The 13,139-nt window shown below is 33.8% G+C and overlaps 1 protein-coding gene across 5 annotated transcripts in view; it reads left to right on the top strand.

The window, feature by feature from the left end:
- The window catches only part of TTC29 (tetratricopeptide repeat domain 29), a 240,701-nt gene that overhangs the window by 23,535 nt on the left and 204,027 nt on the right, over nt 1-13,139 (top strand). For all 5 annotated transcript variants that reach the window (XM_019026099.3, XM_063705596.1, XM_063705594.1 and 2 more), the window contains exon 5: nt 10,824-11,047. In XM_019026099.3, coding sequence (XP_018881644.3) covers nt 10,824-11,047 — 224 coding nt within the window. The remainder of the gene's footprint in view (nt 1-10,823; nt 11,048-13,139) is intronic.

Genomic DNA, 13,139 nt, shown 5'->3' with positions numbered 1-13,139 from the left:
TACAATACATTTTTAATGGGAAGGTGCAAACTACAGATTCTCATGACTATTAGCAAGTGTAGAGGAAACAGAATTTTACTTGCAAAACTCGTCAAACTCTTGCAAAGATAAAATGTATGACATACTTTAGTAAAAAAAAATGCAGTGAGCTGAAGTTTTCTTTATAATGCAACTTGTTTTTACTAAGTTTGTTCTTTATATTCTCCAGCTTTTCATTTTTATTAAAAGTTTGATATTTCCCTGAATGTATATGGGAAGTTGATAGTTCTTTTATTTATGATGCTGTGTAGAAAGCTAAAAGAAAATTTTAAATGATGTTATTTGAGAAAAAGTTTTCCAAACAATAAAATTTCAAAAAATGTGGAGGGTATCATAGAATTATGTTTCAAAAAACAGAGTGTCAGTGTGAAGATGGGTGGTTTTAAAAAGAAGAACACAACAGAGTGAATATCATATTCTATGGAGTTTTTTGTTAATAGAAATTATAAATACAAATTTAGACAAAAATGATCATTTGATGAGTATGATGATATTTACATGTATATTTAGTCCACTCTTTGTAGTCCTGTGATATGAAGCTCATTTTTTGTTTCCCTCCTCTTTTCCTCATGTTTCTTCTTGTTATATTAGGACACAGAATACACCAGAATTGTATTACTTGAATTTATTTTGTATCATTATAACTCAATTTAAAAGCTAAGATTATTTCCAGGGTTTATTTTTCAGCTTAGGTTTAACTGGTTTTTCTATAGTAGGGAAGTACAGTGTAATCTGAAAGAAAAGAACAAGAATCCATATGATTTGCTGCAGTTAGCCAAAGGTGTTTGGAGTCGTGTTGTAATCCTGGCTTGAAAATACTGTCCCTGAAAAATTCTCCTTTAACACTCATTTAATATCTTTCCATGTGGAATCTTTGACTTAAAATTTTTCTACACAAATTATTTTGTATAAAGTTTGAATTTCTCAAAGGAGTTTGGAAGTAATAAGACTTATCAAAATTGCATATGTAATTAACCTCATATAAGGAGCTTTTCTTCCAATACTTTTTTACCAAACTACTAGAGAAGTTTTCATTAAAGGCAGTTACTTTTTGTGAGATCAACAAATGTTTCTAAAACAAACAGTATTTTTTTAAGTCTTAAAAATGTCTATGTTTGAGGTTTTTCGATAAAGAAAATGAATGATGCTGAAGTGCTGCACGACAGCTACAATAGGTAACTATTTTGGTAATACTTTCTATTGTCTGATGAATAGTTTATCCATTCCTGGTTGATAACAATTACTGTACTTCAAATATTTGATTAAATGGGAATCACTTGAATAAATCACTTTGAGCAAGTGGGCACATAAAAAATGCCTTTATGTTATTAAGGAAATTATCTAAAGTTATTGTAAAGATTATAGTCCTGTACTATTTGCTAAATAAGCATGCTTTCCTCTGATATTTGTTAATAATCATCAATTAAAATATTGTTTGGTTTATAAACATTTGTTGATCTCACAAAAAGTGACTGCCTTTAATGCAAAACATCAGTTCTATCAAAATAGAATCTGTGAAATAATTTCTGTCCCATTCTACACAAATATTTCATAACTTCTAAGATATAATCACCCATGTTGAAATGAATTCTTATCAGGCTATTGAGAGAATCTTTACTGATCAAATTTTTAGATATTTTTATTATTCGTTGAAAGAGTTATATTAGTGATAGTACTATTTACAAAATGCCAGAGGATAAACTTTATTCCTTAATTATTACTAGTTTTTTTCTTAAAAAATAAAGGTTGAACTTAGGTTAGTTTTTTCAAAATAACATTTTTCAATTTGTATATATACTTTTAAAATGTTGAAATTCTGACTATGCTTTTCTTTATTATTAATAGATAAAAAATCCAAAAATACAAAGCAAAACTTGCATATGTAACAGTTTCGTCTAAAGTTCAAATTAGTAAACGCGTAACTGTTTTGATAATCACATAAAAATTCTATTCCATAAAATGTTCTGGGGGGCAGATTTTATTTATATATTTAAAATTGTTAAATTGGCCTATCTACCTAAATTGAGTCTAAATCAAAACTGAAACAGAATGCTATATTAATATTTATATTCTGACTTTTTGGTAATATTTTTATATTGCTTAATTTTTTCAGTTCATATAATAAAAGATGAAATCATTTATTTGGATAGCAATTCTAAGAAATTTCTAGAAAAATTATAAATTAATATATTGCATTAGACAATCTCTTTGGAATGAAGCTAAAATGTTATGTGACTCTTTACAAGGAGAATTTTATATAATTTTTATATATAATTTATATAAATTGTGTATCATATAATTTAATATAAGTAATATAAAATTTATATAATGCATAATTTTATATAAATATATAATATATAATGTATATAATATCTAATTAGATATTATATAATATATAATGTATATAATATCTAATTAGATATTATATAAATAATATATAATGTATATAATATCTAATTGCATTTTATAAAAACTATATATAAATTATATAAATTTTACAGCAATATATAAAATATATAATGGTAAAATATAAGCATATCACAATATTTATACTTTCAAATTATATTTTTAATCTCTCAAAGTGAATATGATTTATAAATTCTGCAAAAAAATGAAGATCATTATAATGGCTGTGATATTTAAATTATATGATTAATCATAACAGATAATATTATAAGAAGAGCTTTTTAATTAAAATATGTTAAACTATAATACATTGAAATGATTGTATTGTGTTCATTATATGTTCAATATTCTTTAAGGAGGTTCTGAAATGTTGAGAAGACAATAACAATGTTCATTTTAATGATGAATTCTAGTTGTAATGAGTATAATGAAAAATTCTTTTGATCCAAGTGTAATAAATTCTACTTTTTGAGATGTTAACATGTAATAATTAAATTAAATCATATAGGAAATAAGCAGTAGTCATATTATTTATGATTGGTGGATGTATGAGATACAAAATGATTTGTTTTAGAGAATCCATCATAATTTAAAAGTGCCTTTTATATATTTTTTATTTGGATTAATAAAAATTTCTCATTAAATATGTGAATGTTTAAGTATAAAATATTTTTCTAATTTTTCCAAAAATAATAATTGGATGCTTTGAAAACTGTTAATCTATGGTATGCCACCTGCCCTATTTACATTTTTAACAGTTGAATATTTGTTAACTGATCTCATAGAGAGCTACATGTTTTGCTGTTACCAGATGGATGAGATAGAATACCATGCATAACTTTACATTTATCTTCTTTGTCAACTTATTTGCGTATCAATTAAAATAATATCTGTATTAGGATGGATAATGAAAGTTATCAGATTTACATGATGTAACTGCAGTTTGCTAAATTTCCAGTAGATGCCCCCAGAGACCAGTCAACTCACTGGAAATCCTTTAAATTTAAAGACCTTTTTATATTGAAACTTCTTTCTTGCTATATTTTGAAGTGCATGGAAAATAAATTAAGAATTCTAAAAATCTTAACTCACTAATCTTTCTTACAAAATACATATATATGGCTGTTGGTAGCCCAATTCTTAATCATTGCTAATCAATACTATGACTAATAATTGTGAACAACCTAAGTGTGTAAAATTAAGAAAAATGTTTTCAGTTTTCATTGTAATTCTATATGGCTTTAAAGTAAAAAGTCATTTTAAACACTCTCAAATTTTTTGTCTTTTTAACTTCTCTCTCTTTATACATTTATATGGCTAGGAAAATGCTATATTGTTATTTTAGCTTTTGGGAAAAAATAGTATTTTTACCAAAAACTATAAAACATAAACAACTCATATAATTTATATCAGTTAGTAGGTGTATGTCAAGAAATGACTTTTTAAATTCTAATTACAATATACATAATATCTACCTACACCAAAAAAGATAGGTAAGAATAGTGATTCACTTTATTCCAAGGAAATTATATTAACTGAAGCTATTTAAGTATTAATTTAAGTCAATGTAATTATCCTGTAGGTGATTCCAGTAACATTTATCCCTACCATATGAATGTAAAACTGTTATAACTGACACATGGATAACCCACTCGTGACTTATAAATATTAACTTAATGAAATAAAAGTATTATCCTGACTTTTGATTAGATATTACATATCTTTTGATTTTATCTTTGTCAGATTAAATGAAAATTTAATGATCTTGTTTTAAAGTACAGTTTTTTTATTGAACCACTTTTGAAATATTTCACTGACTGTAAAGCTTCATCTTGATTCCATAATTCAGTTTATCCTATGAAAAAAATGTGTTAAATATATCAGTCATATAATTGAATATACAATAATGCCTTTGATTTAAAAAATTCACCTAATAACTAATACAAAGACCTACTTAGGTGGTTTTATATTACTTATTAGATGTATTAGTTTAGGTGCAGAGAAAGTAAAATAAATTGTCATTTTTATTCATTGCATCTATTCATCTTTTTATATTTATAGAAGTATATGCTTTTTATCCTTTTAAATGTTTGTTTTTGTCAGTGTTTTTCCTGTTAGAGTTTACACCCTTGAGTGGGAACCATATCCCTTTAATTTGCTCTTCCTGGATGCTGCTGGCTGTCTGCTCTCTCCTTTTAAAGAGAGGGATTTTCTGGGGGAGTCACAAAATGATACTGATCTCTGTCTCCAACCCAACCTAAACATGGATTGCCATGGATAAAGAGAATGGCTTACCAATTGAAAGATTGCATCATAATTGTCAAATAACATCAAATTCCTAATCAATGCAATAAATAAAACATTGTGTGGAGGAGGAGAAGAAGAAAAAGCAACAATACATGATATAATAGGAGGCAATGTAGGGAAATGGGAAGAATTCAGAATTTGCAACCAGAGGGAGCTGGGTGTGAATTCCAACTCTGCCATTTACTATTAATAACTTGTATGGCTTTGGGCAATTCACAACCTCACTGAAGACAGGTTTTTTAATTTGTAAAAATTGAAGTAGTACTTTATATAGTTATTGTGCCAGTTAGAAATGATGTCTACACAGTGCCTGACACATTGTGGGTGTTCTATAAATAGTAGCTATTCAAAATAGTTTAAGGCAGAATTTTAAAACACTATAATATCTCCATGGCTGTTTAGCAGTAAATTCTCCATTTCCCAGCATCTCTACATAATCACCTGCTGTGGAGTTATGCCATATTGTTCAGCTCTGCTTTCTGTCAGTCTCTAGATTTTTTTAATCTCTGCATTTTTTTAGGGAGATGTTGATGTGAATTCAAAACAGTTAACAGCATCTCCATTGAATGAATAATGCCCTTAAATGGCAATAAAACCCATATGAAATGCTTGACTACTTAATTTCATTCTCAAATGCATTCTCAAGCTGCATCCCTTATCTCGTTGCAGCCCCAAGTATCTGCAGTGGCAAAGATCTTCCTCAGGATACATTCAGCATGTCCACGAATGTGACAACTTTTGCTTCTGTGAATGGCACATTTTTTTCCTGTCAGATGAACTCTCCTCATATTTCCTAATATTAAATCTCTCCATAAATTTTACCAGCATTCTCTATTTTCATCCAGTATCATGGCATCAGTTCAAGAAGATTTTTCTTTTTCTGATGCTTAAAAACAGCATCTGTTAATTTAGACTAATATTCATAAAAGTTTTTTAATGTGTAAATGAAACCAAAGCCTAAAAAGTTTATGGCCAAATGAAATAACGATTAAGCGAATAAATCTGAGTTTTGTTTATATTTCTATTTGTGTTTAAAACAATTCTCTTTCATACAGCAAGTGAACTTTGGCTATGGTTCTCTGTCATGAAATTTAAAACCTGAGAAATTCAAATCTAATGGTACCGATTGACATTCCTTTTTTTCAGATAGCTGATTTATTTTAATAAAAGAAGATTTTCTGGTTAAAAGAAATAATTTGCAATAACTATGAAGGTTTAGATAGGAACCTATTTATTAAACCACTATAATTGTCTTTTCTTGCTCTCAAATATTAGCAATGAGGCTTAAACAGTAGCATATTTGTATGCATAGGTATGTGAGCATGTGTGTAAAAAATAGAGATGATACCAGCATAGTTCTATATGCATATTTAAATACATTTCCACTTGTAACATCATCTGTAAAGAATGATCTTTTTAAAAAATGTACTAGAAATTTTAAAAATTGATATCAGTTATATATCACAGATGTTTGAAGCTGAAAGGCATTGTGGAAATGATTGTCCAACCCCTTCTGAATCACTTAGTGTTCTTTGGTCACAGACAGCAGAAATGGATTCTGACTAAATCAAGTGGAAATGATTTTATTGAAAGGATATAGTGGAATTTAGAGGAGAACCCAGATCAGAAGAAAAAGACCAGACCCAGCCCTCTCAAATGGACGTAGGTAGCAGGAACTACGAGAGAATCTGGTCAAGATTCTTCCAGATTTATTGAGCACCAGCAACCTCCTACACCTTTATGTTGCTTGCTTCTGGTTTCAGAATTTTGGGAGAGAGACCAGTTGGCCTAATTTGGGTCAATAACCCACTCCTTGACTAGGGAGTCCCTGAATTTCCATGCCACCAAGACTACACACAACGTGGGATTGGTTATTTCTGAAATACTTTTAGAATGTGCCTCCTGTGGACGTGGAGCTAGATGCTGGGTGGACCAAATCCAGCAAAAGCACCTTCATCTTCCAGGTGGGGAAAATGAGGCCCAGAGTGATTTTTCTGGATTTCTGACCCTGTTGTGATTAGAACTGAGACAGCCTTCTAACTGCCCTATCTAGCATTTATTTGTATCATTTATGGTCAATTTTAATTTTTATCTATTTATAATTTTCTTCATTTTGGCCCCCAAATGTTTTCTTCACTCCTAGGAAGATCGGCTGGCCACCAGTGCATACACATACAAAGGTGGCATTGCTTGTGTGAGCAAGATTACAACCCCTTGTCCTCTTAGGCCTCCTATGTCACCCCCCAAACTGCCTTCTAGGGTAACACGTGGAGGTCCCCTCAGGCTCCTGAAACTCCAGTTATCTGAACCTTAACTCATTATCTTTCCCCAAACCTGTTCATCCTTTCATGTTCCCCTCTTCAGCAAATTACTAATTACCCATTACCCAATCCCAAAACCTGGTTGTTATCCTTGCTCCTCCCTTTCCTTCACCCTTGATATCCTTTGAATCACCAAGTAACCCATATTTTTGTCTCCTTAAAATGTTTTGAAATCACCTACTTCTCTCTATCCCTCCAGCTTTACCCTGGTTCCACCCCCAGCACCTCTCCTTTCCACGACCACCAGTCTCCCATCTGTTCTTCCTGCTCCCGGTTTTACCCTCCTCCCCTCCCTTCTCTTGGATCAGGTGTGAATTTCTGACTCACAGACTCGAGAATGCTAAATTGAAAGTCTGTATTTTTTTATAACTTAATTTTAATTCCTGGCCCTGAGCCTTGATCCTCCCTAGTGTAAAAATCCAATCTTGTCACTCTCAGGTAAAGTCAGTCCAATTCTGCAGTTTCTCAGGTTGTTCAAGATTCTAAAACTTCTTCCCCTCACCCTATTTTCCTACACGGAAACAGCATCGCACTACTGAGGGCTTCAGGGGAGTAGAGTTACTAGATTTAGCAAATAGAAATACAGACCATACAGTTCAGTCTGAGTTTCAAAAACAAGAAATTTTTTTTTAGAATAAGTATGTTCTATGCAATATTTGGAGAATACTGCTAATAAAAAAATCATTCATTGTTTATCTGATGTTATGTACCTGGGCATCCTACATTTTATCTGGTAACTCCCTGGGGTAACAACATTTATTTTCAGATCTTGACCTGGAACAAGCTTGTCCAACCCAGTGCCCGTAGGCCACATGTGGCCCAGGATGGCTTTGAATGTGGCCCAACACAAATTCATAAACTTTCTTAAAAAGGCTATGAGATTTTTTTGTGATTTTTTTTTAGCTTATCAGCTATTGTTAGTGTTAGTGAATTTTATGTGTGGCCCAAGGCAATTCTTCTTCCAATGTGGCCCAGAGAAGCCAAAAGACTGGACACCTCTGACTTCCAGGACTTTGTAATTGTCACTGCATTTGTCTGGCCAGTATCCATTCCTTCCTCCATCTTTGCAGACATAGCTCTAGTTTTGCTTGGGGGCAGCAACATGCCCAAGAGCAGGCAGGGTATTTGTTTTTCCAGACTCCTTGCACCAAGGTGAAGAGTGGGGCTGTGACAGGGTTCTGGCTAATAAGTGGAAATCTGCTAGTGGTTGCAGGAATGTTTCATTTTTCCCTAAAATAAGGGATGCCAGTGCCAACCCACTTTCCCTTTTCTTCCTGTCTTGAAAGTAGACGTAATGTCTGAAGCTGTAGCAGCCCTGTAGCAACCAGTAAGGGACCAGAAGGAGGGAAAGTCAAGATAACCCCAGAGACATGGTCTTGAACTTGCCAGGCTACTGAACCAAGGCCCTCAGCTGCCTGCCTTTAGGCAAGAAAATTAGAAACCTCCATTTTTCACAGCACTGTGAGACAAGTTTCTTTTACTTATAGCTGAATGCATTCCTAGCTTATGAAGTCCTTTACATGTGTCCATCTCTGATGTACTTGATCCGTCTTTGTTCTATGAGCTCTGGAAATATGCTGACCTGAACCCTTCAGGAGCTCCCCAGTACTGCTCATTTCAGTTTTAGCTGTGTCTTCCTTCAGTCCCCAGTGGGCAGCCCATGAACAGTCATTAGGATACATCTCCTTGCTATGGCCAGATGACATTGTGACAGACTTATCAGCCCTCTCCTCCCTGTAACTTCTGGGCCACACATGATGCCCACTGGAATATTAAGTCCCTTCTCCTATACCATTCATGGGCTGTGGGCAATTACAGGGCTGGTTCTGGTCCTCCTCTGCCTAGAAGTGCTATGCAGGGACTTTTGCTGCCTTTGCATGCCCTTGCGTATGGGGAGGTGGGGAGAGGGATGTTGGTAATCCTCCCTGCCTTCAATAACCCTAGATGGGAAGCAGGATATGAGTGTTTTCTACTCTTGGCTCTCACTGCATTTCACAGGATGTTGACTTTTCTACTCTCTGAGCCTCTCCATTTGACTGGAGTGAGAAAGAGAAAGAGAACATGGCCCTCCAAGCATCTCACTGCCTTTCTCCATACTTTCCTCCTCTATGGCAATTGGAGGACAGGAATAAGTAACAAGCACTATTCCTTTTCTCTTCCCCATTTCAAATATATCTTATTCTCATACTAAATGTTGGCATTTGATCTTTTGACCTAGGATCCATGTGGTCTCTTTATTCTCTTTATGGACTAGTTCTGTAACAACCTGACTGCCATATAGGGGAAGGTTGTGGTTCAGCTGGGACACTTCTTCCAGATGACTTTTGTAAAATGCAGTCTCGTCATGTCAGTTCCCTGACTCTGATCTCCAATAGCTCTACCTCCCTCCCAGCTTGGAGTCCAAACTTCTCACTGTTGTTTTTACCGTAAGATCTCTTCATGATCTGGTCCCTGCCTTTTTTTCTAAACTTCCTGTCTCACCACTCTCCTGCTTGCCACTCCTTATTTGTTTGTTCTCTACCTAAGTTGATCCAATGGATAAGAAATCCTTGGTAGATGCAAGTCTAGTCACTTTGTTTTGTTTTGTTATTTGTTTGTTTTTTTGAACTCTGTAGGTGAATCTAATGCATAATGAGGAATTGAGAAGCAGCAGTGAGATTTCACATTTCCCAGAGTATTCTCACATACCTAATTTCATTTGGTTCCTAGAGGAATCCCATGATATAGGTAGCATATACTAATATACACAGCTTAGAGATGAGAAGACTGGAGACCCAGGGAGGTGGGGCAAAACTGGACTCAATCTTGGTGGTCTGGGCTGTTTCCACTCCGCGGTGAATTTTTGTTGCCAGTAGTATCACATCATGTCGTTTGTCCTATTTTTTTAAAAGAATATAATATAATTAGTATAAAGCTATATCTTTTGGTGTCTAATTGTTCTTTTAATGGAATAATAGCCACTACACAGCTATTATCTCACAATTCTGTTTATTTCCTTTCTAGAAATTTTCATGATTTGAAATTATTTCTCATTTGCTTACTTATTTGTTAGTCATGTTCTGCCCCTAGAATGTAGGCGTCACAAGGGTATGGAACCTATTTGGTCTAGAACAGCGCCTGGCACTTAGTAGGAAACTCAGTACCTATTTGTCGCTTGACTAAATGGAATATTCATTTGTCACTTTATCTTTTTGCATTTGATTATTGAAGTGAGAATGTAATTATTAATCATTAACTTAATTGTAACTGAAAATAATTAAAAAATATATAGTTAGTAATAGATTTCAATAAATATTTTCTGCATGAATGAAAGAATGATGAACTTCTGTAACATACAGTGAAACTACTAATATAGAGAGAATATTGTTTTGATATTAAATGGCAAGTTTTATTTTTGCTTGACTTGTTGAGGTTTTTTTTTGGTGGGAGGCTGATATATCAAGTATTTTTTAATATTCATCAGTCAACTAGCTTATTTGTCCTTATCAAATGGAGCTCAGCTCTGGAACTGATATGTTTATAATGTAATTTCATTAAAATTACTGTGTTTAGATAGCTCCTGGCATCTTTCATTAAACAGAAGTTGTTCAATTATAAGTGTTTGAGGCAAAGATCTTTTGATAGTTTTCAGTGCTTTCACTGAGGGATAAAAGGCAACATGATTCAACCTTTAATTATTAGAGAATGAAAACACCGTGCGGACTGAAAGGATTAACATAAACCTGAGAGTGTTCTGATTCATATTCCCAGTTATAGGAACTCCTACAAGAAGAATATCTGTGTGGACATGCTGCGAGATGGTTATCATAAGTCCTTCACCGAGCTCTTCGCTCTGATGGAGCAGTGGGATGCCCTGAGGGAGGCTGCGAGAGTCAGGTCCCTCTTCTGGCTGCAGAAGCCCCTGGAGGAGCAGCCTGATAAACTGGATTACCTCTACCATTACCTGACCAGGGCTGAGGACGCTGAGAGGAAAGGTAAGTGGTGGGACTGTGGGCAGAGCACAGAAGGAGCCAGAACACCGAGCTCCTGGGGGAAGATTCCAGATTGTTTCATGTACGAATTTGAAACATTAAGACAACTTAGCACACTTCAACCCAGTGAATTAAGCGTCTTTATGGAATTAAGGAAAGGGAATGTTGGATCACGAGGCTGCCCAGACACGGGGGCATTCTGGTGATGTCCTTCCGAGCCAGGGAAGACAACACATAACACCTAATAATATCTCCAGAACTTCCCCATGAATTAACATAGTTCCTATCATTAGGTTTAAACCTTTCTACAGTTTTTCTGTATACGTAATCTGAATATTGACTTTCATAGAGGAGATACTTTCAAAGAGTACTATAACTTGAAAATCACACTGATTTTCCTAAGTTTAGATAGTGGACTTTGAAGTTTGGGTCAAGAAGTCCTACTGATTTGAATCAGAGAATTTATTTTTGTAAATAGTAAAAAGACATGAAAATCCTGCAATTCACAATTGCAAATAAAATTGTCAATTTTATATTTTCCATGACATCATTTCTAATACATTTTTTGTATTTCAAAATTTTCCAGAAAGTTAGTATACATTCCAAGTATTAAATATTTTCATTTCTACACTAATTATACTGATATTGTTGTCATAAATATTTCTTAGTTACATATTAGGAACTGGTCATTTTAACTAGTCATCTATAATCAAATAAAAAAATGAAATTCAATAATTTGGCATGTAAATTTGGTATTCTAAATTATTCTTTTCTCCAAATTTTTTGGGGAAAATACCACAGGATTCAAAAAGAAAAACTCAGGCCTCAACATGACAATGTCTACATGTCATTTCAGGCTTTTCTATGAGAAAATAGGGTATCAGCAACTTTTTGTTACCCAATGGTACCATGGAGAAAATTTATGGAGTCATGTAAACAACATTAGAAGAGTCTCTATATGTTGGAGCCAATACATATTTCCCATCAGGTTGTGACCTGACTTATGAATATGAGACACACAAAAATGTGAACAACAAAACAAATGAACTAGGGTGTGTGTGTGGCAGGGGTGGGATAGGAGGTGGTTATGTATATTATGAAAAGGGTTTCACTGCAGGATGGATGTGAAAAAAATATTTTGGTGAACTTTAAAATATTATTTACAATTATTTCTCAAGAAATTAACTATTGTAAATAAAAAGTACTATTATAAAAAACCTCCATTTTGGCTGGGCGCGGTAGGCTCATGCCTGTAATTCTAGCACTTTGGGAGGCCAAGGCGGGTGGATCACCTGAGGTCAGGAGTTCGAGACCAGCCTGGCCAACATGGTGAAACCCCGTCTCTACTAAAAATACAAAAAAATTAGCTGGGCATGATGGCGGACGCCTGTAATCCCAGCTACTCAGAAGGCTGAGGCAGGGAATTGCTTGAACCCGAGAGACAAAAGTTGCAGTGAGCTGAGATTGCTCCATTGCGCTCCAGCTTGGGTGACAAGAGCAAGACTCCATCTCAAAACAAAACAAACAAAACAAAACAAAACAACCTACATTCTAGTATTTGCCCAAAATTCTACAGTGATATTTAAACTGAAAGTAGAACTAAGATAATATTTGCTCATTAGCTGTTTTATTCCATTGAATTTTATCATATTCACTGTTTTAAATTGAAGCTTTCATTGGAGATACTGTAAATATAAGCTAAATATGTCACTTGTCATAAGGTGTCATAGATGTAAGCCAGCTTGTCATAAAGCTTTTTCAAATTTATAAGAACCTAAAATGCCAAATAGTCTATTTCAGGGTAGAAAACATTTTAATATATAATATTTCTTAAAGGAAAGTTACTATAAGTAAAAATGTTTCTCCAATCCAAAAGTTAACAAAGCCTAACTTTTTGTTTTGTTTTGAGACAAACTCTTGTTCTGTCAACCAGGCTGGAGTACAGTGATGTGATCTCAGCTCACTGCAACCTCCTTCTTCCAGGTTCAAGTGATTTTCCTGCCTCAGCCTCCCGAGTAGCTGGGACTACAGGCACAAACCACCATGCCAAGCTAATTTTTGTATTTTTAGTAGAGACGGGGTTTCACCATGTTGG

The sequence above is a fragment of the Gorilla gorilla genome, chromosome 3, assembly GCF_029281585.2.
Source record: "Gorilla gorilla gorilla isolate KB3781 chromosome 3, NHGRI_mGorGor1-v2.1_pri, whole genome shotgun sequence".
Classification (NCBI taxonomy): domain Eukaryota; kingdom Metazoa; phylum Chordata; class Mammalia; order Primates; family Hominidae; genus Gorilla; species Gorilla gorilla.
This window is presented reverse-complemented; position numbering and strand designations above follow the sequence as displayed.